The sequence below is a fragment of the Oculina patagonica genome, chromosome 9 (genome assembly GCF_052425735.1).
Source record: "Oculina patagonica isolate OP01 chromosome 9, crgOcupat, whole genome shotgun sequence".
NCBI lineage: Eukaryota > Metazoa > Cnidaria > Anthozoa > Scleractinia > Oculinidae > Oculina > Oculina patagonica.
In genome coordinates this window covers 2556716-2584052 of record NC_135766.1, presented here as the reverse complement: position 1 = coordinate 2584052, position 27337 = coordinate 2556716, and the positions used below count along the sequence as shown (strand labels likewise).

General features: G+C 40.2%; 2 protein-coding genes across 6 annotated transcripts in view; both read right to left on the bottom strand.

The window, feature by feature from the left end:
* Positions 1 to 149: 149 nt before the first annotated feature.
* Positions 150 to 7299, bottom strand: LOC144665277 (transcription factor E2F2-like). Its single transcript, XM_078526494.1, has 6 exons — positions 6558 to 7299; positions 6317 to 6437; positions 5344 to 5566; positions 4347 to 4526; positions 3014 to 3128; positions 150 to 1679 (listed from the first exon to the last, which is right to left on the bottom strand). The coding sequence occupies exons 1-6, from the start codon at positions 6786 to 6788 to the stop codon at positions 1248 to 1250; spliced, it is 1302 nt and encodes a 433-aa protein (XP_078382620.1). The 5' UTR covers positions 6789 to 7299; the 3' UTR covers positions 150 to 1247.
* Positions 7300 to 11855: 4556 nt separating this feature from the next.
* The window catches only part of LOC144665184 (germinal-center associated nuclear protein-like), a 60817-nt gene continuing 45335 nt past the window's right edge, over positions 11856 to 27337 (bottom strand). For 3 of the 5 annotated variants that reach the window (XM_078526357.1, XM_078526361.1, XM_078526362.1), the window contains exons 29-43: positions 26237 to 26314; positions 24941 to 25060; positions 24681 to 24795; positions 23794 to 23906; positions 21999 to 22086; positions 21245 to 21318; positions 20265 to 20394; positions 19556 to 19657; positions 19219 to 19297; positions 18378 to 18653; positions 16161 to 16249; positions 15434 to 15668; positions 14934 to 15039; positions 13403 to 13509; positions 11856 to 12408 (exon numbers count right to left, since the gene is read on the bottom strand). In XM_078526357.1, the coding sequence (XP_078382483.1) occupies positions 12357 to 12408; positions 13403 to 13509; positions 14934 to 15039; positions 15434 to 15668; positions 16161 to 16249; positions 18378 to 18653; positions 19219 to 19297; positions 19556 to 19657; positions 20265 to 20394; positions 21245 to 21318; positions 21999 to 22086; positions 23794 to 23906; positions 24681 to 24795; positions 24941 to 25060; positions 26237 to 26314 (1764 nt within the window). In that variant the 3' untranslated portion in view covers positions 11856 to 12356. The remainder of the gene's footprint in view (positions 12409 to 13402; positions 13510 to 14933; positions 15040 to 15433; positions 15669 to 16160; positions 16250 to 18377; positions 18654 to 19218; positions 19298 to 19555; positions 19658 to 20264; positions 20395 to 21244; positions 21319 to 21998; positions 22087 to 23793; positions 23907 to 24680; positions 24796 to 24940; positions 25061 to 26236; positions 26315 to 27337) is intronic. The other 2 variants (XM_078526359.1, XM_078526360.1) reach the window with 2 other exon arrangements.

Sequence of the window (27337 nt, the reverse complement as noted above, 5' to 3'; positions counted from 1 at the left end):
TGCGCGCCTCTTGTCTTACAGTCAGCTCGAAGTGCTCAAATTATTCGTGATGATGCGATAATCGGCCTCACTTCGCCTCCTCGCCGCAGATACGAACTGGCCTGATAATTCGCTATCATCTCAACCTCATCCAATAATTGTTAATTCTCAGCCGTTAATTATCAAAATTTATAATATCAAGTTTATTAGTTAATGACAGTGCTTGTTTTAAAATTTACATTGTTACTAAGTTCTAAAACTATACACAAAATACAGTTAATCAGGACCACTTGATGCTAAAACAGGACAATTTGATCTAACAGTTAATAAGTAGGTGAAAATCTTCGTAAAGTTTGACAATCTTACAGTTGTATTGGGACGTCCGATACAAAAGGTCGCTTGTAGTCAATCTTTTGTTCAAGATGCTAAAACAAGTTTTGTGTTACATCATTGCCTTTTCATGCCTCAACATGTCGCAACACGGCCAAACAATGTTCAAAGCGGTAGTCCAAAAAAAAAACAAACAATCAGAACTGTGTGACCAGGGCTTACAAAAACACCTCAAAACTTAATTTTGCTGTACTTTCTTTGCACATGGGATATGAAGTTTTTAAAAACATTTTTTTTCGGTTTGAAAAGAAAAATATAAAAATTATCTTCTATGTACTGTGCTACAGTAGAATTCTAATTTCTTGAACCTCAAAGGGAAATGAAAATGTGCAGTTCCAGAAATATTCCTTCACACCCCACGGTAGGTCATTGGAAATTCCAAGGGGGTGGGGGTTTCAAAAGCCAAAATCACCTTCCTTGGAGTGGGGGGGGGAGGGTATGGATATTTTATGGAACAACACAATAAAGTTGGAGAAATTAAAGATTTTGAAAAATCGGGGGTAAAACTGCAGTGTTCGACTAAGGAAAGGGAAACCAGTTTTGGTTCGACTTACTGGGCGGTTTGAGAAATTGTGGATTCAAGATGTCACAATTTTAAAGTGTGTGTACATTAAACATTTTTTTGTTACAAAACCTTACTCTTTTACCTTTAATGTATTACACAGAGTGACCATTTGAAGAAACCACCTCCTTCAGCTTATCTATTCTGTGTGTCTATACTTTTTACATGTACATATTTACAGCTACATTATATACCACTATTACTAAAAATTAAACGTTCACTTAAAAATATTATTCACTGTCCATTGAAACATGAACCAAACATAGAAAGGAGCCTAAAAAAGTACCTGAAACCTTCAAATACATGTTTATATATATCATGCCTCATTCCAGAAGCTGTAGGAGTCAAACAGATCTGTTATGCCTTCTGTGTCCGTCAACGTAAATAAGTACTCTTCGTCTGTGAGATTTGGCGAAAGAGGAATCAAGGTGTCACTGTCCAAGTCCTCGGGAATTGCACCTTCGTCATTTGTCTGTAAAAGAAGGTGTTTCTGCGGACTGAACACAGATGTCGGAATGCTTCTTTGTAGGTCACCGTTAAATTTTGGAGCAGGAGCTGTCATTGATCCATTGTAACCGTGAGGAGTTTTCTCAGGCGTCAGGAGGAAATGATTTGGCGTGGTTTGTGCAGGTGGTGGCCGTTTCACAGGGGAGATGTCCTTCATTGGTGACGGGAGGCTGCCTTGGTCCTCTGGACAGAGGTAAACGTCTATGGGTCCTCGTACACTTTTCAGCCAAATCTGAATACTCTGCAGGAAAATAAAGTGCATGGTTGAATAATAGCTCCACAATACATGTCTCTTCCTGGTGTAAGAACTTCTCTTAACACTTGAAGATCCAAGTGGTGACCAACATGAAATTTCTCCACACAACACTGATACTTAATCAAGAGAAATTGTTTTCAGAATAATAAAATGATCACCATAGTTGAGATGGGATGAGGCAATTCCGGTAATTTATTAAAGTTATGTCAAATACACATGGAGTGGGAACTTGCTTTGATGTTTTAACAAATTCTTCCAACTCACACTATAAGAAAATGTATGCAGATTAGTCAGGAGAATTTGTATGTGGATATTTAACTGATTCTAAGCAACTTCCATGGCAGATACAGGAACTTAAGAAACAGGGGCTCAGTGCAGAGGCTGATTATGCGAAGTTGGATTATTTTTCCCTAAATTGAACTACATGTAATTACTGTACATACATGTAAAGAAAGATTCTTTCACAGTCGATGCTACTCAAATTAATTTTTGTTGAGACCCCTGGCCCAGATCTTGACCGTCCATGCAACAACTTACTGTAGAACTTTAATAACAAGCAACAAATAATGTGCTGAATCATCCTGCAGGCCCTAAAAATTAAACATCTTGATGCTATCCCTTGCGTGCTGGAGATATTTTTTGATTTGTCCTGTCTTAGTGTACATGTATGTAGATACATGAGCCTCAATGGTAGGCCTTGACTTGCAAGAAATTATTATCGACTAACACTTAAGACGGATTCCGCTGAAGGTTCGGGCGCAGTCCCTCGGCAACTTTCTCATTCATTTCTTAGTGACCCCCTTCGTTGGGCCCATTTTACTGCTCCTACCATTTCCACCGCGGCACTCCAACTTGCCGCTGTGGGGTTCTGGGGGGGTCACATCCGGGAAACATCGACGCGAAGTCCAGAACTCGGAAGAGAAGAGGCTTTCCTAAACGTAAATAAATCATCGCGGCATCGTTGTTCACAGATGGTTTTCCATTAAACACTGATATGATACAGTTCTAACAAATGCAAGTCTGGGATAGGGTAGGGATTTTCAGTGTCTAGTCTGTATAGGGTTGCAAAAATCAGCTGAACATGGTCTGGTATAGGGTAGGGCTTCAAATTCCCAGCGGCACACCCCCACCCAAAAATATACCGGGTGCCCCCCCCGGGGTTTTTGTTGCTGACTTAAACTGTTACCATGCTAAGGCCTTTTTGGTAACTTTACTTTTGCCTGTATTGCTCGAATGTTGGGCGGAAACCATCTTAATTACACTGACTTGTACTGTACTGTAACTATCACCTACAACAGACAACAAATCACAATCTGTACCTCCTTTGGATCTGGTACTTCTAGTCTTGTTTCTGGTGGAGCTTTGATTGCAATCACGGTCCTGTTCTTGAAGTGTTTGACATCACGTATATCTCTGTATGTGACATACGCATATGTAATAAAAGTTAAGGATCATAGTAATATTTTCCAGATGCAAAGGGAAAAGTTGGAACCAACCCTCCAATTTTATTTTTTTCCTTAGTGGCCATTTGGCCACCTACTGCTCAAGTTTGGTCGCCAGTGAAAAGTGTTAGTCTCTAAATTAAGCTTACGCTTTCAATTCTTCTTCTTAATTTTAGTCACCAGGCTGGTGACTTCAGTTCCAATTTAGTTGCCAGCTCCACCATTTTAGTTGCCATGGCGACCAAAATGGTCTTAACTTGGAGGGTTGTGGAACACTTGTTAGAATGTCCTGAAAGGGGAGGGGGCGGGGGGAGCATAAATCCCATTTCCCAGTCCAAATTTGAGCTCTGGGAAGTTGGATGTTAGGAAAATGTGGACGGTAAATGGTATTTTTCTGTCCAAAGTTTTTCTATTTCCCAGCCTGTTTTTTGTCCACATCATATTCCTATTCTTTTGTTTGCGATTCCCAGAATCCCAGTCCAAGTGTCCCAAATCCATTTTCGAAAAAAAATCCCAGTTCTCATTTTACCCTCCTCTTACTAGAGTAGGTACTCAATGCGTAATGGAGCAAAGCAGTGCAACTTAACAAAATTAATGGATGCGTCATGGTTTAAATTTATTTTTGGTTTAAAATTTTTCAATCCAGTTTATTTTTATTAATTTTTCATTGTCTCATATCATTACCATAATCTGAAACAAAGGGAAATAAAAATCAAACAGGCCTGAAAAAATCTAAACCAAGGATAAATTTATTAACCACAACATATGTATTTAGGTCTTTTAAGACAACATGAAGTGACTGCTTATACCATTTTGGTTGCTAAATTGACAGATACATGTAGCATTCTTTATAGGTTTTGAGTTAATTTTCAGATTGTCTTCAGCTCCAGAAAAAAATGATACACTGTACGGACCCCATAGAAGGTTTTTGGTCTTAACCCCCAAAATCCAGTTAAGTGTCATATTTTACTTAAAATTACTTTTGACAACCCCAAATCCATCAGAATTTCCAATTATCTTACATGACTGTATGTGGGCTGCATATGGATATTTTCTGGAACCACATAATCTCATGTGAACGGAGAAGAAAACTATGAACCGGTATTACTCAAATAAAAATTATTTCTATGAATGGGAAGTTGCTCCCACCACATTGCCTAACAATTTTTCAGTGCACTCATACAAAATGACAACATAAATGAAAGGATATTTGGAAACTTCTGAATCCTCCGTGAGGTTTTTTAGTTCAGCACGGCAGCCCTCGATCATCCTATCAAGGAAGCTTTCTTTAGCATCAAGATCAGCGACATCTGTGTGAAGATCCATGATCTGCGCTGAAATTGACTCCATTCCTTTTGATCGACGAGAGCTATCAGTGTAACATGTGCCCCTAAAATAATAAATGAACCATTTATTCGCATTCAAATTGAAATGTACAATGTAAATAAAGCCCAACATCTCCAGGTTTTAGAAAGGTCAACACAAAAATGGTGCTTCTTAAAATAGCTAATAACTCGACCCCAACCCACACTTGCCACTCCTTCCCCCATACAGAGAAAGTTAAATAAACAATCATAATAATTATAATAGATGTCATTACACCAAATATTCAGCTGCGCCGCTCTCTCTGGTTTTTGGAATCAGAGTGCCAGTACCTGACCCCAGAATTTTTTGCATCATGTGATTAGAGTAGTGACCATGTAATTTCCCACTGAATTGGGATACTGTTCATGGTTGGATACTCTCTGTAGGCAACATTTTGCATAGCTTTGTAGGGTCAAGTAGCAGCCCTCGCATGTACTCGCATGGATGGCTTGCTACCCTTTGATGGAACAACAGAACAAAGAGCAGGAACCATGCCCCAAGTCCCAAAAACAATAACAACTGCTGTACATTGGGCCAGAAGGCCAATTCTGGTATATTAATATTCTAACTTGCTCCGAAGCTTGGGGAAATAAAGCAAAAGAAATTTATTCATCCCTGTACCTGGGCGTGATATCATTTGTTTTATTCCCCCAAGCCCGAGCCAGAAGAATTTAAATATATAGAAATGGTCTATACAGCTGTGAGGGCTGATCTACTCTACTGGCTTTGTAGGGTTAAGAGGCATGCCAATACCTTCATGTACAGTGTACCTGTCTGGTTAGTGACCCCCCCTCTCCCTGTCCCCTCCCCTCCCTCCTTTAAATTTGCTTCACGTCACTAACCTCCATTCAATATTGTTCTTGGACTTCTTTTTAATTAATCCAACACCCTCTAAGACATTGGTAATATCATAGATTCTTCGCTTCTGAACTTCCAAAAGATCTGCGGCTTGATTCAGGTCCACAACGCCATCTTCTGAGCTCCTCAAAAGCCCCACAAACTTCTTGGTCAAAATCCCAAGTGAAGTATCATATCGGGTTTTTTCTATGGGAGATTTCACAAACACTGTGAAAATAAAAACAAATGGCAAAAGTGTCACCTTCAGTTCATACATGCAGTTTGCCTGAAACTTCATCAATTAGGTTACAACTTTTGAATAACTTTTATACTTTTGACAGACGGTGAATTAATAGTAAAACACAAAGGTTGAGTTCAGTCAACTGGAAAACTTCGTGTTTGAATGTTTTACTGCATGCGAGGGAATTAAGTAAATGGGAGTTTCATAAAAAACTGCTACATAGTGTCTTTGATGTAGATTCACCCAGTTGAAGCACTGTATCTAAATACACAGCCCATAGAAATGTATCGTTTACCTGTAATTAAATGGCTATGTTCTGCTTCTTAAAGTGAGCTCAAATTATTCCTAAACGTAACTCAAGTGGAAAACTTTGACAGCTTCAATAAACTATTTGCGGGCTAAATTTGCATACATATCCCTTTGTTCGCCTGAAAGACGATTTGTTCGACAGAAAATCGAAGACATTTCAACAAGGCAAAATATTGAAAAAGAAAGGTCTTCATAAAATACGTAATACTATTAAAGAGCATCTTGGTTGTTCGGGGTGAACTTGTACTAAAAATTGCGTGCTTTAAAATCAAAGGATTCTGCTCGCTTCTTTGTTTAAAACGGAGCCTTCCCGGAAATGGGCACGTGCTGAAATGTGAATTGTACATGGAACTTTAGATACCGAATGACTTATTTTACTGCATGTAGAACCTTAAATGTAATTTATAAACAACAAAATAATTAATTACATTTTGGGTAAGGTTGCATTTCTCTCCGCAATCTCCTTCTTGTACAGCTCTTTGTCTTTGGAGTCCTGAATGATGGCCGCATTCGAGTCGGAGATTCGTCGAGATCAAGTCGACGTTTTGCCTAAAAAAAATGAACAAGGCTGTTTTAAAACCAGTATTTTAAGGCAGGGACTTCAGTTAAAAAGCGACAGAAGTAGGTCTAATGTAGCAATTAAGAAATGGACATAAGAAATTGACATACCTGGGGTCTGGAACTTGGGTAAACCGATCGTTCCTTCGAAACATCGGGAGTGCATAACACAGTCTTGGAGCTTTTGAATGAGGGAGACAGCGATGTTTTCGTCGTGATTACTTCCGAAGGAATGCTATTAGCGTCCAGAATTTTTCTGCTGACTGAATTAACTTGGTGGCTATGAGCACTTAACGGCGGTCTTCCTCGACTCACGGCTGAGTATCTTCGCGTCGACGCCATATTGATCAACAATAGATTTCGTTCTTCGTCTCGTTCGATGTGTAAAATATGTCGCTAGTTCCAAGAAAAAGCGATCAGTGTACGAAGGAACGCCTGCAGAATACCTCTATAAGCTTCTTCTTGGAATCTGAAGGCTTGATGATCTAAAATAGCTTAAAAATCTGAGCGTTAAGCTAATTTCTTTCGATTCATCCAATCCTTCGCCCTTTGAATGACACAAACAAAAGCGCGCGCTTTCAAGTTTCGCGCCAGTGCTTGATCACGTGGTACAGTTCCCGGTGTTCAGTCCCTTCTGGGCCAAGAGACCCAGAAATTTTCATTCAGTTCGTTTGCGACAAACAATCTTCGGTTTCTTGGCTGTAAAACTGTGTTTGAGAGCGATCAGAAACCAAAGAAATCGAAACAAGTGGTTGGAAATTATTCACATGAAAATGTATTTGCATAAATAACAACTTTTCTAATAATTACAGCTAGGGTTTTGGGCCGTCACGGTCTAGCTACGTAGCTCAGTCTTAAAGGGTGTAACTATTGTAACCAGTTATTGAGGTCAATTGTGGAATAAGCTATTAATAAATATTTAACCCTTCTGTTCCCTGTTTTGACAAATGCACCTCTCGAGTTAGATTTCCTTGTCAAATGAAATTTGTAGGACTGTAAAATTCTTATGCATGCACATTCCAGCAATGGTCTACATGCATGGAGGGGCATTTATTTTGATCGATGTAATTGAGCTAAATTCCTGATGCACCGCCAAAAGGAAATGAATGTGCTTTTTATTCTGTTGTTATTCTCCCCCAGGCACATAATGCAGTTTCTGCTAGTTGTTGAGCCCATTAAACTCCTCACAAACGACTTTGTCTCGAGAAAGGATTAAAATGCAGCTTGCGGGGCTAAATGGTTTATAACAACGTAACGGTTTAGTGAAGATTCGCAGAAAAAATGACTGAGCAGCTGGAAAAAAAAGACACTTGACTAAGCACAATGAAGACATATTTTATTTGCGTCAGCGATTCCAAAGAATCAGACCATTCTGGCGTACTAGAAAAATCATAATAATTCTCTGGTCCGTATAGAGCTTTCAAGGTAGCTGGTTTCAGTAATCTAGCTACCTGTTTTGTTGACAATCAGGAGTCAATTGCAATCAGACTATATTTTTAGAACGGGTCAGTGGGAGTAACCAAACAAAGAATTGAATATAAGCATATATAAAGCCATTGATCAGTGGCAAGATTAAAATAGTAATTCTCTTAACGTTTTGTCATAGCTTCTCTTGAAACGAGTTGTGAGAGCTTGGCGATCCATCAGACGAGCTGATGAGAACACCCCAGGGGTCTCAGCACACCCCTTGTTTATGATTTCTTCCGCTGATTATCATTACAGGTCATCATCACGTACCCGTCCGCTTAAAAAAGTAATATTGTAAGAAATCAACTGAAGATCTTGATAACTTGTTTGAAAAAACGCAAACTTGTGCCGTGGGACACAAAAGAAGCCAAGAGTAGGGTTGGTTCAAAATGACAATCGAAAATGAGAGAGTGTTTTATCTGAGTCGCGCCCGAGTAGGCATTGTCGAGTCACGTGACATATGCGAGGTCCGCAGAAAAGGGTACGAGTCATTTGCATCAATCCAAGACTTATTATATTCAACAAATAGCTGTTTAGCGGAGATTGAAGTAAACAGTAATTGTATGTAATAAAAGGAGGGTTCGAAAAAATTTCGTAAACGACTCAGTTTTAATAGCACATTTGGTTGGCTTCGGTAGTCTACAACTTAAAAGTTATACGGGTACATTAATTAAGAACATCTTCATACAACTCAATTGATAATTCACTTGCTCTCAACATCCTTAAGTGTCAATATATCTCTAGTGATGATTAATAAGCCCTTTGTAATCTATACAAAAAGGCTAACAGGAAACAGCGAACTATTATGTTCATCATATATTGGATAAGCAGTCTACAAATTCAAAGAAAGGTGGAATCATCAATTGTATTTGACGGTTGATCACTCGTGTACGAAATTTCTATTTTAACTCGAGACATGTAAGGTCGTGAGAAAGAATTTGTAAACAATCATGAATTCAAAATAATGGTCCCTCGATCTGTCTGCGTCGCATTTGGCAAAGCATGCGGTCACAAGAAGAGATGGCATCTGAAATTCCTACTTATCATGATTTTCCGTGAAAGGCAATGGCTTACACTCCTAAATTAAATCCCGGAGCTATAAGAGAGTTTCACTGAGGTACCCGCCACCCCTGTTTAGGCCTTTCTCGATTATGCTAGTAAAACTGGCATTTAATGCTACTAGAAATTCTCGCATAAAGCCAAAAAAATGCTAAAATAATGCCTGTTTTCTTTAAAAAATGCCACTTGAATTCCAAAGAATGCTTTGTTTTATTTCAAACAAAACGTATAAACTCTTACATTATATGCTCAAAATAACAACAGGTGATACTTATTTATTGTTTGTTTATAAAACCTGGGCCAGAATTAAAACTTTTCCAGCCAACAGCAACTAAACAGTCATATTTGAAGCACTACCATGGTCTATCTTGCAAGTTCGTGGCCGACGTCATCTTGGCTGGGCAAGAGAAAGAGTTACCCGCTGACCACCCATACTTTTTTTCCGTTGGTGTACACACACAAGTAACACAACGCACAAACAGTCGAAACAGACAGAAAACAATCAAATTAAGTAATCAATATTGTGAAACTTTAGGATTATTTATTTTCCTTCTGAGTTCTGAGTGCTGAAATCTGGATCACAGTCACGACAAATGACAGAAAATGCTAGCAATTCTTTTTCAAGAAAAAACGAAAAAAAATGCTCGTTTTCCCAAAAAATGCCGAAAAAAATGCTAGCATAATCGAGAAAGGCCTACCCCTGTTATGCTATTTTTATGTATTTTGGGTCTAATCGTGTGTATTTTAACAATGGTTTCTGTACTAATTAGACCTTTCTTTCCCTCTTCTTTCATAAGAAAACTTAACCAGCTTTCTAAAGAATCTAAAAGGATTAATAATTTTTGGCGCCAAAATAATCAGCTGAGAATCTTGCATAATTATTTTTCGCGCGAGTCTGACCACACACACACGTACACAGACACATTCAACGGGACAAGATTAATCATTTTAGTAATTATTATGCGCATTTATTCGAGTGCGGTCACTCGTGCCTTAATAAAGATTGAGTGTCGGTTAAGAACCGTCCACTTAATTGCTTTGAACTTTTGAACCATGACGTCTACTTGCAAATTCTCCTTTGTAGTTTCTATACGATTCGCATAGTGTTAAGTTAGGAGAATTTGCATATATCAGTATTGACGACCAGTTTCCTTTTTATATAATTACCTAAACGACTAACTTTTTATCAATATTTTCTGGCGAAATTAAATGCATCACTACAGCTACAAGGGTCTTACTAAAGATTCAATTCCAACCAACTTAGAACTCTTAAGTGACGCAAAAAGCTGCGATCTTTCGTAGGGTGGCGATACTAACTTAATTATCATCATACTTGATTCGCGTAGAATAAGTGCCGTCGCGAACTTTGAGATTGTAGACACTGCGACTAAATCACTAACAGAGTTAACGAACTTTGTTTGCATATACTGATAGCTAAGAATTCGTTAGACAGAGGCAATCAAGCAACCTTGCGTTAAAAGTTCATAAGCCACACAAAGCACTTTTTGTGCAAAAGGGCGTTTTATTCGCTTGATGATTTTGAATTGACGGGGGACGCTTCGGTGCCCCCGTGCATTGTTTGGGCCCCAGTTATGATAAACGACCACAATTGTTCTCTCGAAATTAACTTATAACTGATTTTATCTCAGCGTTCGCGTCTTGGTTCAGTAGCAAAAATGAATACTATCAGATCACTCTTGTATCGAAATAATGTGTACTAATGGTATAGACGACATTTATTCATACAACAGACATTAGAATTGATAACACAAAGCCCCTTTAGGCAAGTATCAATGCACTGTTTTTTGAAGCTGCTGAGTCGGGGGAACCTACTCAGTTTCACTAAGTAAAGCCTTGTTAGAATAAAGAATTTGTCTTGGAGCCATCCCTCGAGTTGCCAAGTCATATCACGTCCACATTTGCATTGTAATTGCTGAACACCATCACTATCAGAAAAACAATTTATCATTGTCTTTTAGACATTGACCACAAGTTTAACCTGAGATTGAAAGAGAGCATGGGAGCATGGCAAAATTTTTAAAACGCTCTCAGCTACTGGGACAAAGAATCTACAAGACTTAAGATATAACTTCAGTGTTTGTTTGTTTGTCAACAACACCAGTACGTACGTGTACTTAGGAAGCTATTGCTGGATACAAACTGTTCTAAAAGCTGATTTACGTGACTATATTTACATACAGAGATAATAATAGCCCAAACCCCACTAAGAAGCTAATGAAACAAATTGAATCCCCTTTGCGGATAGACTCCTACGCATTGATCCCACGCAGTCGTTAAGCGGACTCACTCCCGCGATCAAGACATCATCAAAGGTTTCTTGTGCAGGGAAGCGGGGGGAGGGGGGGGGGGGAGTAGCTAGGGAGGGGACGTTGGGGGTGATTTTGCTCATTGTTAAATGAAGGACAACATTTTGAGATTCGAGGGAAACGAGCGACCTGGGCATCGTTTTCACGGACGCGGTTATTAATCAACACGGAACCGCATCATGACCTCGAAACCGCATCGAAAACGACATGGTTTCGAAGTGTTTACACGAAACATATCCTACCGTTTTCCAAATTTTTTGAACGTGATTGTATAAGCAAGCGCTTCACTCTGTGCGAGGTTCGTCATGTTTACTATTCGCGATACGGTCAATTTGTGGCAAAACACTTGACAGTTTTGAAATCGATGCGCTTTTGCCGTTTACACGACCAATGAAACCGTACCGGTTTCAGTTGTGTCTCGATCGGCGCCGTGTAAACGAAAGGCGTAACCGCATCGAAAGCGATGCGGTTACAAATGAAACCGCGTCCGTGTAAACAGTGCCCTAGTCAGTCCGTCCGTCCGTCCGTCAGTCAGTCAGAGCAAGGAAGGCAGCAATTGTGTTGTCATCTGTTGACATAACTGACAATTTTTTTTAATCTAACTGAAGAAATGCAGTAATTATAATCACCTAAAGTAACTTTAAATGTCGGTTCTGACAATATTTTACCACAGCAGAGTTGACAGACTTGGGAAAATATTTCCCCGTTGTTTACTGACTTTGAGGTGAACAACTGTTTCAAACCAGTGTTAAAGTCCTGATACGAACAGTGATGCAGGTCAATTTTCTCTTCAAACACCAGTAGAAACATTGTTATATAGGCTACGAGAATAAATGACTGATCATTGCGAAAACATTGTGTGATAAAGAATTCAATTCTCCCTTTAGGTCTTGTTACAAATTTTTGTTGACTAGTAACGGGAATTTGTATGCCGAGAACGGCACTCTTAGGGATAAACATTTTCTATCTTTAACTAGTGGAAGATTCTTCATAGGCTTCTAGTTCTCCAGCTGTGACCGTAAAGGACTGGTGACGAGTCAAACCATGCATCCTTTCGTTAAGACTCTAGACACTCTCTCAGCCTTCTTTCTGTAAACTGGTCGGACCGTCTGCGTGAAAAATTGAAAAATCATTCATTAATATCAAAGGAAGGTATTGTGGATCGGGGATAGAGAATCTGAGGATCAACAACCTCAAATCTGCTGGACTCACGAGGCGTCTGAAGTTAAATATAGAAAACATCTCGTCGTGCGCAACAAAACAAAATCTTAATAATTAGCCTGGCTGTTCCACCTTAGTTTGAAAAAAAGGTAAAGTTTTCCTAGGGCCAATGTGAATTGTCGGTAAGGTAAAGTCTGCATACGAGCCAAGTGGCCCATCACGCCAGATGTCATCCCGAAGAGGGGTATTTCTACTTCCCTCTGGATGGGATGCTTGTTCATCGCAGGGCTACCCCGCCAGTATTCAGTTTACCGGAAACCTGGGTGGATAGAAGCACTGCATGAGTAAAGTGTCCTACCCAAGAACACAAAGCAATGACCCCGGCCAGGGCTCGGACCCGGGCGCTCGATCCGGAGTCCAGCGCGCTAAGTGTGGTTTTCCGCTGGCTGAGGAACGAAAGAAGCGGAAAACGTTTTTCTCTCACACGGCTGGGAGCCTGGGTTCGAGTGTATGGGGGGTTTCGGGTCACGTGAGACGTTCACGGTTCACTTTGCGTTTGCCATCCGCCATTGCCTGACACTCCCCACCCACCAACCCACGGAGTAATTCTAGGGGCAATTGAGTTGGTGTTTTCATTAAGGGACCATGTAGTTTCGTTCGCTTGATTCGTGTCTTCATATTTCCTTGTATATTCTATTGCGAGTCTTTTTTTGCTTCAGTCATTTTTTCTTGATGTATTAGAGTTATTGTTTTAATAAAGGTCAGGCTGCGTGGTTCGGCTTGGCATGGCTCCCAGTTGTGTGTGAGAACATAAGGCAACCGTACCTCCTACTTAGGACGTATCCCAGCGACTGGCTCCATGAATGCTTTGCTCTACGATTTACGATACGAATAGCGACTGCAAAAACATCACCCATTTTTTATCAAGGAGAAATAACTTACCTTTGTGATTTGAGCGTTTCGTTGAAGCAGCTCATACTTTCTTCAAGGGAACCCAACGAGACGTCGATATCTGGGACGTCCAATCCTTCAAGAAATTTTGGCGACTTCTAAATAGAAAGAAAGAGAAAAACGGTAACTTTGAGTATGTATACCTTTAATATTAGGAAGTTTGGACTGTCCACAGCCCTCTATTTTTTCGTGTTTTTTCGATCGATGAGCGCGCGGTGAGAACGGCAATTGCTTTTTTGCGTTGAAAAATCGAGAGGCTGTGGACAGTCTATAGGAAGTTCGGACATTTACTGTGTTATTCTTCAACAGAAAAAAAGATTTTAACTGACCATAACAAGATGGTCGTTATTATCAACCCTCCCTATAAAAGCAAGCAGAAGCTTAAAATAAAATTACCTGGCTTCCACAAGAGTTTTGAATTTTCCTGGCCAGGTACTTAATTACCGGACTTATATATGTGTGAAATAAAAACGTATGTTAACAGTGGTCATGCACTCAGCAACAAACAGAGAAAACAAATATTTCAAATTAACACAGCAATAAGCATGGTTAAAAAGGCCATCTGGCAAGAGGCAGACCAGTTTGCTATTACAAAACGTCTGCGCAGAGTTGAACTCGCGTCGAATAAGAACAAATCCAGCTAGTGGCATGGTGGAGGGCTTGAAACTGAGACCTCCGGACCACACTGACCAGCGCCCTATATCCGTCGTGAGAACAAAAAATCCTGAACCTTTCTAAGCCTGTGGAAGCTCTGAGTTCTAACTGAATACAGTCAACTCTCGCCTTGCGGACACCTCACTATTACGGATACCCCGTTATAATTATTACGGACAGGAGTTGAAGTCCCGGCGAATAAGAATTACTGAAAATAACACTGGCTACTACGGACTTCCTGTATAAAGGACACCAAATGGTGGTCCCGAACGTGTCTGTCATATAGGGAGTTGACTGTAATAAAGGATGTAGCCCATGCTAAGCGAATTGACCTGATTAACTGTACTGTATGTCCACAAAAATTCTTTTTGGAAATTCTCGTTGATATACACGAGAATTCCCGCATCATACTGACCAATCAGAGAAAAGCACGAGCTCCCACGGGCACTCTGACAACTCTTTGCTTAGCGACAAAAACGGCGAAAACTTATAGAACTACAATAACACAAAGGTAATATACCTAATTGAAGAAACGTTGACTTGTGAAAAGCATAAACCATGAACGATATGACACAATGGTATTCTGGGTAGACAGCCTTGGTAAGCTTAGGAATGCTCCTTTCGTTGATAACCAAGATATTTTCTTCCTGTTAGAGCATGATTTATACAATCTGTCTTATTTTCATGCTTACTTTATCACATACGACGACAATTTTATCCGATTTCCCAGTAAACATTTGGGTCGCATCGTTCATGGTTTATGCTTTTCACGGGTCAACGATTCTTCAATCAGATGTATGTTTCCTTAGGATATCAACAACAAAACAGATTGAAGAATTTAAAGATGAAATTGACACGCTTGTTGTACCTTGCTTTCCCTAAGGCTCTGCGCTTTTCTCTTCCTCCATGCGCTCTGCCCCAAACTCTGCGGACTGTCCCCGTCTCCGAGGACACTTTTCAGCAATTCTTCAAATCTAAGTGAAACAAAACGCAGAGAAATCAGCTTTACAGATTATATCGAATGAGTAGACGTATTGAGGTTTACAATTTCGATTTTCTGTTCTCAAATGAACCACTTTTTTCCCTTAAACCAAAAACTGTAAGGATTATATGGGGCTGGGGTTAAAAGCAACCTTCGGGTTCGCAACTGGAGAAAAGGTGGGGTCTATGATTTCATATGAGAGCCTTAGGCCTGGCTATGCCATGCGGACGAGTCCTAAAAAGGACGAAACAGCTGTCCGTGGCTGCCACTCAACGGGTAATTGGATGTGCGTATGCGTATAGGTTCTGGCCAAAAAGCGCAGATGTGTTGTGTGACCATTTGCATTCAGATGATTATTTTTTTTAGGATTTAATTACACCCCGTACCGTTTAGACTCATTTTTGGCTTCTTCCACTGCAGCCTGTAGCCTCTCGCTTGTGGCTTGTATCGCGGAATTTGAAGATGAGCTGAGAGGTTCGACATCCACTGGTGTCGTGACCGGAATTGGCGTGACTATAGACGGCGTGACTAAAAGTGGTGTGACCTCGGGTGTCGAACTACACGATGGTGTGCCTTGGAAAGTCGGCTGAAGTAACGGTGTAGTGTTCACATGAGATGTACCTGAAAGAAAAAAAAAAACAATACTCTATTTCACCAAAGGTTAAAAGATAATGTGGACTTTCCTGATTACAAAGGACACATTTATCTGATGTTGAACAAAATCTCCCAACTTGTACTATAAAAAAAGTATCGAGATCAGTAATGAGAATTTCTTTGTTGACAAATTGTTCCTATAATATGACTGCTTTACAATGTCTAAGATTACGGAGGTCAGATATTCGAGGAAGTAAAGTCGGCGTTGACTTGGCGTGACAAAATAAACACTTCTGTCACGCAAACAGTTCCACCACCCGGGAGAGTCACATCTGAGATTCGGACTGAAAATTTCATACTGATAACGTATAACTGCAGAGATACGCGTCGTGTCTCTGGCTGTTGCGCACGCGCGAAAATTCGTAGAGGATCCGGAGGATCCACAATTGCCGATGACAGAAAATAATGCTGGACTAAATCCCGCAAGGGAACACGGAATGACGAAAAATATTTCAATACCTGTTATTTCATTGAGCTGTTGTTCCATGTCTACAAATGACTCGTGTAGCTTAGCGTCTTTGGTTTTTCTCGGTTTTGACGAGTGCAGACTGTGAATAAATACAAAATACAACAGGTTAGAGCAGTTTTCAATTGAGTGTCGTAAAACCAAAACCAAAGTAATTACTCCGGCCAATCACAAAAGAACACAGACAATCCAGTGAACCAATCAAAACTCGAAGCAAATACATGTAGCTGGCACAAAGCGCGGGAAAACGTACGCGAGCGAGTCACGATTGGTTTTGGTTTTAGTTCTGATTGGCTGAGAAAGTGGCGCGAGATTTTTAAGCCAATCACTGAGCGTAGTAATGCAAAACCAAAGCAAACGCAATTAACTTTCGACACTCAAGTGAAAACCGCTCTAAATATCTGGGTGATGCATTCATTACTGCGAGGCGAGATTGCCTGATGGTAAGCACACTGGACTACAGATCGGGCTTTCAGTGTTTGAGCGCTGGCAGGTTCATGCTGTTGTTGTTTTTGTTTTCTTAACCCAGGAGTACAGATGGGTACCGAATAAGCCGAGGGGTTAGCTGCGATGGACTCACTTCCCCATACAGGGAGGTGGCAATACTCCCAGGGTGCTTACCATTCAACCAAAAATCCCGGAAATTTCGGTTGAAAAGCAAATGGGAAAGTAACAGTTTTTACGAAAAATCCGTTCGGTAATTGAGAATTACGTTTTAAGGTAGTCCTTTCATTCCGGTTGGTACGAACGGTGGGAAAATTCGGTAGCAATTATTCATTTCTCCCGTTTCCAGTTTCCCTTGTAAGGCAAAACAATAACCGGAAACTGAAGTATAACTGGAAAGCGCCATCTCTTTCGGTCGGTTAGCTTATTTTGGAAAAAACACTCAGTTATTTGACACGGAGATGTTAACGCTCGTGTGCTTCCACATTGTTTGACCACGCGCGGATAATTTGGTCGATGACAGTTAAGGTCGCGCAGGACCCTTGAAATCATTATGTATGTATTTATTTAAAGAGTATGCACGAACTGCGACGACTGAAGCCGATAACAAACGAAATATTCACGAAAATTTTTTTTCAAAGTTCTTTGTACAAGTAATTACACGGTATTGTTCTCAGCCTCGCATCCCGTGCGCTGGAACATAGCGAATTATCATAAATAGATTCACAGCTTTGAATAAAGCACAAGTTGTTGTAAACATTGACTCGGAAGGTCTTCGGAAGCCTCAAAACCTGCAACTTTGTGTCCAAGTTTTCTCCGCCGATATAGAATTTCAAGAGTTGATTCGTAAGGAACATGAACTTGGTGCACTCTATTGTGTTATGACAAGAGCGAATTTTGAAATTTCGTTCTCAAAATAAAGAAAGCACGTTTCAAAGTTTAGATTTCACATTTTTACTCTCTTAGTAGCTATTAACTTCAAGCAGCTTTTAAAATCGAAAATTTCGTTCTTGTCATAACACAAAAGAGGTTATGATTCATCTCTAGGTTATATAATCATTTAATTAGGTGCGCTGTTGTAGCCGAAAACTTGGACACAAAATCGCATTATCTGCAATTAAACTTTTTTAAAGAGCTTGTAACATCACAGTAAACGGTCATCTCTCAGTAAAAGGACAATCATGATGTAATTCCATCATCCCTTAATATCCGTGATAAATGTTAGAGGAGTCGATGTTCAAAATGTAGTGAATTAAAGCTTTACAAGATAGCACCCCGTCAAGAAATTTGGCTAATGAATTTATTAATGAGCAAGGGTCCTGCGCGACCTTAAAGAAAGCTCTCGCCCAATTCCCTTCCCACAACCCTTCACTGCTCTTGTTTTCAGATAATGCGTTTAATGTATGATGAAAGGACGGTGACACATGTTCCTCTCGCCGGGTGGCTATAGCTAAGTGCATGACCACTACAAACTACATTTATTTATTATTTATTTATTTATAGCAAACACACGCGTTCGCGTTTTCCCAGCCGATTTGACCGGCTCAAAACGTCAGTGGGGGGAAAGTCTCGTGCAAAGAAGCACGTGCAGAAACGCGTGTCACATGTAGTCTGAACAACAAACACGTGACTTCATTTTTTTTACCTGTAATAATCTGTTTTCAATTTTGACCTTGACTTTTAAATCGGTTTACAAATTCAACAACAGGAAAAAAGACCTCAAGTAAGCACCTAGTTTGGAAACTAATTAAAGAAATCGTAATTACCTATTTTCACTTTTAGCCTTTTCAGCTTCCTCCTTTGACATATTCGCCGACTGTCTCCATAGCGACGGTTGAACAAATGTATTCAGCTCTTCTGCCAGGAAGTAAACGTCTTGCTCCGCTAGGTCTGGGTCCGAATGCAGTGGCATTAGACGGAAGTTGACGCATGCGTCAAGGACGAGTGGCCAAGGAACCTGGGATGCGGGGAGCCGGGGACTGAGCGAGAGGAAGTTGATCTCGTCCAAGACTCGCTTGGTGCGAGCAAGAATCCACTTTACCCTGTAACAAGATCAAATTGATTAGCAGCTAAGAATACTATTAATTTATTTTGGCGAATTTGCATATTGCAAATGTTAGAAACTGAATAAGTTAGGTTTGAACGTTGTCTGTTAGTTTTGGTTCCACTTTGGCCTGAATTTTGAATGTTTCGGTTGGTAGCCCAACCGTTTTTACCATATTGAATTAAAACAAAAATGTTTGCTGCAGATCCAAAAAAGCAGTTATTAAAGAAGAATATATTGTCAGTAAATTTGCCTGTTCGCTCCAGCAAAAACTCTGGGGAAGACAGAGCAACAGTTAACAGCACAATAATTTCCGGGCCGTTTGCATAGCTGTGTTTGGACGATTATTTCAAAAGTCAGGCAGTCATTGGTCACGTAGGATTATCTAAACAATCGCTGCTGTCTTCGTGCCGAAAAATTGGTGTCCAGTCTTCCCCGAAGTATTCGGAGGCGGGGGTCTGGGAAACGAAGCCCAACAAGAGCCAGTCGAAGGCAAAAAAAAAGCAGTATCGCATGGCAGTAAGGAGATGAAAGTGAAGTGATTATTAAATGGACCACTTTACCTGTTAAACAGGCTAGTCGTGTTTGATGATAAACTTCGAGCGTATTCGAGACACAATTCACTTTCCGACTCCCAGGTGCCTGAAAAAGCAAAGGAAACAATTCTAAAGATGATCAACTCTAGTTTTTGACCCAACCTTCGTCACGCAACGCTTCGCTCTTGGGTGTCTCTCCAGAGAACGTAACGTTGCGTGACAGAGAAAAAATCAGAACAGGACAAAAGACGATTCTGGGAATTAGTTTGAAATATAGTAAGAAAACGGGTCTAATTAAGCATCCGTATTCTCCCAAGCCCAGCTATAGAAATGCATAAGGAGCAGTAATGAGAATATATCTTACCATCAACAGCAGCAGGGGGAGGAGGAGGCAGTTTTAACGCTGTAATACAACTATGTAGTTTCTGTAGATTTTCGTGGCTGTTCCAATTTACATCTGGCAGACCTGTCGAATAACAGTTAAAGGGGCTTTGTCATGGATTGTGATCGATTTTTGAACAGCCATAATCTATATTTGCGTCGTAGAAACCAAAAAATATTGGTCCATTTTTATTAACAATTTTTTTGGAGCACGTAAACTGTTAACAAGCGTCTTTGGCTGCGGATGGCTAGGGTGGAAATGGATAAGAACTTGTAAAATTGAGGCTTTTTTTGTTTCGATATTTGTAGCCATGGTTTAATTTCTCTCCGCAAATTAAAGTAACATCTTCTTTTAGATGTTCAAAGATAATGTTTTCGTGGATTAAGTTGCCTACCACTCATTTCAGAACAGTTTAGACCAAAAATGCGAGAAATGCCCGTGGCGTAGATTACACCGCGACCATTGCAATGTTTTTCTTATTTATTTTTTTTTTTTAAATATTACCCATGGCTTTAAGAAAGTCTCGTCGGCTCGTTCGGGACAAGAAGATTCTCGTGTTAGGCCAGTAAGTATTCATTTTCGCTTGCCGGAGAGTATTATTCCACCTTAACCGTATTTTAACTGGGAAACAGATTCACTTGCCATTGCGCGTTTATGATACATTTGCGGTTAAAACCTTTCTTTTTCGTACCGTGATCTATTTTCTCATTATCAGTAAATTCACTGATTGGCCAAGAGAGACGCTGCAAACTCTTTGATGAGACGACAGCCCCAAGATGATCCAACACGCTGTTGTAGAGTTCAATGATAGCTTCTGGACACTGAAAATACAAAACACAAAAACTAAGCAAAACACAACTAACCCTTCAATACTGAATTACGTTAATATATTAATTATCTAACTGGTCTCCATACATTTCTTATAGTACTAGTTGAGAAACTGAGTATTTTCTTACGTTTTCCTTTTTCAAACTGCCCTTTGGTGATCACTACTTCATCACAAACGCATTAATAACTCATCAAATTAAAACAAAGAAAACCATAATCGCAAAGGAGGTTTGGATACCCAGTCTTAATTAGCATAGTTATTTACGACGTTATTTTTCCGACTACGTAGTTTTTGTTTCGATTGAGTAGATATATCAAAAACACTCGAGACAGTGTTTAATCGGTTATCCAAACACCTCGAATTTCGTCAAAAATACTTCGCTGCACGTCGTATTTTCAACTCTCTTCTCAGTGTTTAGATATCTCGATGAAACAATGTCGTATTTTAAATATTACTTCAAATCACATAAAAGTAATGCTCTGTTGTGTAATCAAATAACAAGTAAAAAATGGGTATCGTTCATTCTTGTTACTTCGAATTTTTGACAATTGGTTGGAGATTCATTTACACGCAGAAAGATTTACAAGTCCAAGCAAACAAACAAACAAACAGAGACAAGGCTTTGTGCTCGTAGGCGGGGAAAAAAAGCAAAGAGCCAATTCTGGCATCTCCCGTAGTGTAGCAACTCTCGTAAGCTAGTAATTCTACTGGTTCTCTAGTGTAGCATTTGCTACCGTTCTTAGGGCCTGAGGCACTGTTACTGTTGTTTATTCTATTGTTTTCTCTTAGGCTACTGAGCAAGCCATTCATGTGAGACCTTGTCAAAACATTTATATACCAACCTGTTGTTCTAGCTTGGCTTGTTTTCGTATGAACAGATCTTCAGACACAGGTCCTGTGAACTCCCTCTGAAGACCTGCAAAACACACACAGAATAACTTGGATTTCTGTCTCGAGTTTGTTTGTCTTTTGAGTTTGCCTCTTGAGGTAGTGTCTAGCCAAGTGGTCGATACCGCCGGCTCTTATCCCGGTTTCTGATGTATTTCTACTTCCTATTGGATGAGATGCTAGTCCATTGCAGAGTTACTCCCCCACCCCAACGTTAAAGATGAATTCCAGTCCGTACTGCGCAATCTCGGCTGCAATGTTTATTTGAGCCCACCACAAAGGAATGTTTACAAGCAAAACTAAAAATTCGGCGACAAACTTACCTTTTTCTTCATTATTAACGCCAGATATCCTTGCAGAACAAATAATAACGAGTAGAGGAACCTTGACGCTATTTCAAACCGACGCTTCAGCTCATCGGAAATTCTTGAACGAAACGAACTGTAATGGCGGACTAAAAAACTTCATGTATGCTGTCACCGAAGTGTAACGTTTCAACGAATTCAAAACAAAAACGAAAACAAACCCCGAGTCTGTGCAGTACGGACTGGAAATCAGCTTTAAATTCGCCAGTATCCATTTATACAACTGTTTAAATAGACAGGGTACAGTATAATAGTTCGACCGAGCAAGCCAAATTCTTTCTTTTACTGTCTTCTACTCTCTTTTGCCAATATTTGCTTCACAAACCATGCAACTAATACTTACCGTCCTCAATAAAATTCACAAGATTGTCCATCCGCGGTAGACTGGAACGAGCCGCATGGCGACCTAGCCACGTGACCGCTGTGCTCAACTATGCAGACAAAATTATGACAATAAGAGACGTCATAAAAAAATAAAAAGTTTGAGAAACTTGAGTCGGTCCGTTATTATATCCAGGTTACTCTAACTATTTTCCTGTACAGTACCCATAAGGCAATTTGAGATGTATTAAAATTCTAGCATGGAGGACTAAAACAAATGGTATCAATACCTGTTATTAATCGAGTTCGAGGTCCGTACTGTAAAATACGGACCGAGTTTTTCCCTTCGACTTAAGGCCCAAGCGCGAAGCGCGCGGGCCATAAGTCGACGGGAAAAAACGAGGATCCGTATTTTACAGTACGGACCGAGAAAACGAGGTTAATAAGATATTTATTATATCTCTCACTCTGGAGAAAAGAAAACATTTTAAGTCAAGAGTGCTGGAAGCGGCTTCGTTTGACTGACGTACGTCAAAGGCGAAAGGACGAGTGAATTTCATCGGCTTTGTCGTAAACAATTCGGCCGTTTAATAGCTCGATTGATAAGCGTATAAACATAATTTAAATCCAACCTTTACTACTTTATTTCTGCAATTAGTTTTACAGTAATTTCAGTGACAGGATGAAACTAGATACAGTGCAAGTTTCCTTTGGAATAACTTCTAAAGTTCTTTGCTTGGCGACGAAAGTGCCGCGATTGACAACATGCGTTATAGCTTATCAAACTTTCGAAAACTTACACCCGCTTTCAGTGTTACGTGCATAGCGGCTTTCTGTCGACATCCATCTTTCGACGTGCTAAACAAACAACACGGATCGAAATCCGCCAATCACAGCCCACTAGCATGACCTTCTGACCTTTTCGCACATTTGCATGAAACCAACAACGGTATGTATCGGTTTTGATTGGCTCATTTCAAACAGCACGTCGAAAGACGATGTCGAAAGATGATGTCGAAAGATGGATGTAGAAAGATAGCTATGCACGTAACACTGAAAGCGGGTATAATGGCAGTGTTTGTAGAAAATACTGAACGAGAAAACACGTATAAAGTTTGAAGGAACTACTTAAAAAAACTTAGCTCTTTAAGGCGGCGTTGAATGCTACGTTGAAAGCTTGAAATGCTGTCTGGCTCGTACTCAGCTCTATCGCGTTTGCGTACGTATTTGAAAAACTTTCCGGGGAGCTTATCGAGGACGTCAGCAGGTACGGTTTCTACATGAAATGTTCCATCAGTCTGCTCTTGACAATAATTGTCGAACCGTTTCCATTCACTTTTCGTCTTCTTGACCGTGTTTGCATATTTCTCGGCACTGATAAAACTTGTTGCTCTAAGTCCGCCACATCAGGGAAGTTTTCTCCTTCCAACAGATCACAAAAATTGAGTTTAAAGTTCGGTAGACTTTCTTCGCTTCGCCTTTGTTTCTCGCTTTTTTCCTCTGACTGCGAACATTGTAGGAAGTTTTGAAAATCTTCTTCGCGAGACATTTCAACTTGCAAAGGCGAACGGCATCAGGAGAACTCTCAATCAAATTTCGCGGGCCGTACTGCAGAATACGGCCCGTAAAATTGACCAATCACAGCGTGCGTACTATCTCAGAGATATAATAATATAAATTATATCGAAGTTATTAAAGAATGACTAAATATTTCTTTTGTTGTATTCCCTTATTTATCAAAACTGGCCTTTTTTACTGTAATCAATCATTATCTTTAGAGTCCAATCAAATGGGCTCTAGAGTGCTGCATGACAAACCTTTTGTGAGAGATGGTCTAGATGTCCAAGTGAACTGACTGTACATATTTTGCACTCAGATAAAAGGCCGTCAATCCTTAGTTGATGAATATCAAAAAGAGAGAACACATCTGCTGCAACACAGAAAGTAAGTAAAGCATTTTAAAGACCGAGTTGTTCATTTAATTCGGTGTTTGTAGCTTGAAGCGCCCAGGAGTATTGCTACCCCCCTCACCCTCCCCCCCCCCCCACCCTGGATAGGATGCTAGTCCATCGCAGGTTACTTCCCCCCATTCCGTCAGATTTCCTCAACAAATAATATGACCCAGACTGCCAGGCCAGGTCTCGAACCCGGACCGCTTGGAGTCCCACGCGTTAGCCAGTAAGCCACCGCGTATTCTCTCTCTATTCGGGGGCAACGCGAATATCTCTTTAAGCGCCGATGGCGCGTTCCCCGCGGGTGCCGAAGGCATGCGTTTCAGCAACTCACTTCACTCGCCGAAACTCGTGCCTTCGGCGCTCGAAGAGAGATTCAGAAATGATGCTCGCAGGCTAGCCACCGTGCCTCCCAGACGATACAACACAAAGGAGAATATATTTTGTTTAATTACTCTTTAACTTTTATTGCAAAATGAAAAGCACCACATTTTCGTCTTTCACACATAAAGATGTGAAGCCATTTGTTTTTTCCTATTAGCGACTTCTGGACACCAAATGACAACAAAATGGTGAATGACGAATTTACCAAAAAAGTTGCAATAATAACCTTTTTGCAAATATCACATTTTTCTTTTTTTTTTAATAATTTGATTGACTTTAATTTACACACATACAGGAAGCAAGCAAAGAGAAACTGAACTTGGACGCTACTTTTAAATAGATCTGAAAGATCACTTATATAAACTTACCGTCAGTTGGTGTGATATCCTCGTTGTCTATCAAAATCACAGCCACTGAGAGTCTCGGTTCAGCTGGTTTGCTTTCTAACACGCGTCTTAGACGAATATGAGCTTCCCTTGCGGCCTAAACAGGAGGAAAACACATCCAGTACAATGATCAAAATGTAATTTCTCTTTTCAGTTTCCATACTTTTCTTTGAATGTTAGTTAGGAGAAATTGGTGGCACATCAAGACAATATCCCACAAGTTGAGAGGGGGACTTCCATACCTGTGGATTAAGTTTAAGTTTTTTCCAGTCAACAACGAACATGACTGCGCTAGCTCCGTGAAACTGCTGGCTATCCATGGCTTCTCTCACTTCTGTATTCGTCAATACGCCGTAACATGCCTGCAAAATGCAAGGACAACTGTTTTCAACAGCCGAGATTAACACTAATAACGAACGTGGAGCGAAAAGTAAAATGAAAGGGACACCCATAACTGACGACACAAATATACAGTCAACTCTCGTTATAGCGGACACGCTCGGGGCGTCGTTTACTGACCGTTATAGCGAGAGTCCGTTATAGCAGGAGTCATTTCCAGTCAAACCTCTTTCGCCGGGGATTGGGATTTTGTCCGTAATAGCGAGTGTCTGCAATAGCGGGGTGTCCGCAAGGCGAGAGTTGACTGTATAGAGATACGTGTAGTTTATCGAATCTGTTGCAAATTCAGCGCAAAGATTCAAACAGTACAACAACTGGAGCTGCAACGATACATTTTCTTATAATACGATACGTACCTTGATAAAAGTGCAACGATACGATACGATACAACATTTCATACAACTGACAAGTGCCATAATTTTATTAAATTCTGTTGGGAACTCCGTTTTTTTCACTTTATCAGCAGCGAAAACGTACTTGCAAAGTGATGTTCCCATGAACAGCATGTTTTTGCTTGTGGGAACACAAGGCTGTGTCAGTCGACAATTAATTGTCGCATCGTTAAAGATTATGTGTTTACAGGTGGCCCAAGCTCACAATAAGCGGAGTTTATAATTAACATGTGAATTATTTTATAAACTCCTCTTATTGTGAGCTTGGGCCGCCTGTGATGTGATCGGAAGATAACAGAATGAAACTTCCTTATCCCTTAGTTTAATAAATCGCTATTGAGGGCTTTGACTTGGGTAAAAAGTCATCAAAAACAGTAATTTCTGAATGTTAATGAAGAATATTTTATTGTTTCACGATACTGCAATATTTTGTTCAAATACTGATATTCGTATCCTGACAAAAAATATCGCGATCATTCACCGCTGCATCGGTGTATCGTTGCAGCTCTAACAACAACCAGTCTACCGGATCTCTGTGGAGTTGCGTCACCAGTATGTAAGTTTAGGGCTGAATCTTTGTCATTCAGTCCTCTTGGCGACTTCGTCGTTCTCATTAGAGGTTCCGCCGACGAAGCAAAGCATTCGCGCACAAAATGTCGCCAGCTACTCGACCGGGGAAAAAATTCGGGCATAAGTAAAGACAAATCACAATCGGGCTAGAGTGGAAATGGTGTTGCTTCAACTGACCTTAGTGCAGACTTTGAGTACTTTACATTGTGTAGGAATGCTTCTGATCTCTGCTCTGTAGAGTGATAACAGATCAATCTGAAAAGAAAGACGAAAAAGATAAAACAGATGAAAACGAAGAAAGAAACTGTCAGAGAAAAATCGAATGCAGCAAAGAGCCTCGGCAGTAAATAGCACGAACAGAATGTACTTCAACGAAATGTTTCTGAATATAAGCATTTGTCCTGACAAAGAAATGAAGCAATGCAGCGCATATAAAAGCAATATCATTTGACACACTTGCAATATGAGGGTTTTGGCGCAAATCCAAAAAAATGCGTTCGGGGCTTCGCCTGGCTCGCCTGCCGGCTTCGCCATTCTCGCCCCTCACTGTTTTTTTGGATTTGCGTCCAAAACCCTCATATTGCAAGTGTGTCGGGGTTAGATGACAGCCTTTCAACCCATGCACATGTATCTAGGCAAAGGCACCCTTTTAACACTTGTTGAGGACTGTCCTAAAACAAGTGGCCCCCGCCAAGCCCCAAAGAACAGGCGCGCCAGAATTATTTTTCAATTGAACAAATATTTTTTACTTTGTATATGCACCAAATGGCTGCTGCAAGATATTCGTCAGAAGTTTTGCAAGCTATGATGGAGGAAAACCTCCGTGAATTTCAAAGAAACCCGCAAAGAAATTTGTCTTTTTTACTGGCCAACACCGATTTTAACGATTGGCTCCGAGTATGGAAAATGGACATACCCGAAACCGAAAAAAACAACAAAGATCTTTTAATTTTTGCAAAAAAACACAAAAAAAAGTTTTATGATCTTTTGAAAAGTGAAATTGAAGAATTGAATGACATAAAAGCAAGCTTCGGGCTTAAAGTAAAATTTTCGATGAAAAGAAACGGAGTTACGCAACACATGGAGCACTATTTCAGAGAAAGAGAACCGCGTCTTTTTACAAAAAACACCAAAGACCGAATAAAAAAAGAGTTTGACGAATTTATTGACAAAGCAAAGGGAGAAATCGAGGCTTGGTCGGAGAGGGGCTCGGGGTGGGTTGTTGAAAGAATAACAAGGGCGTACACCTATGTTGCGCGTTATCGGCCATTGCGCGGA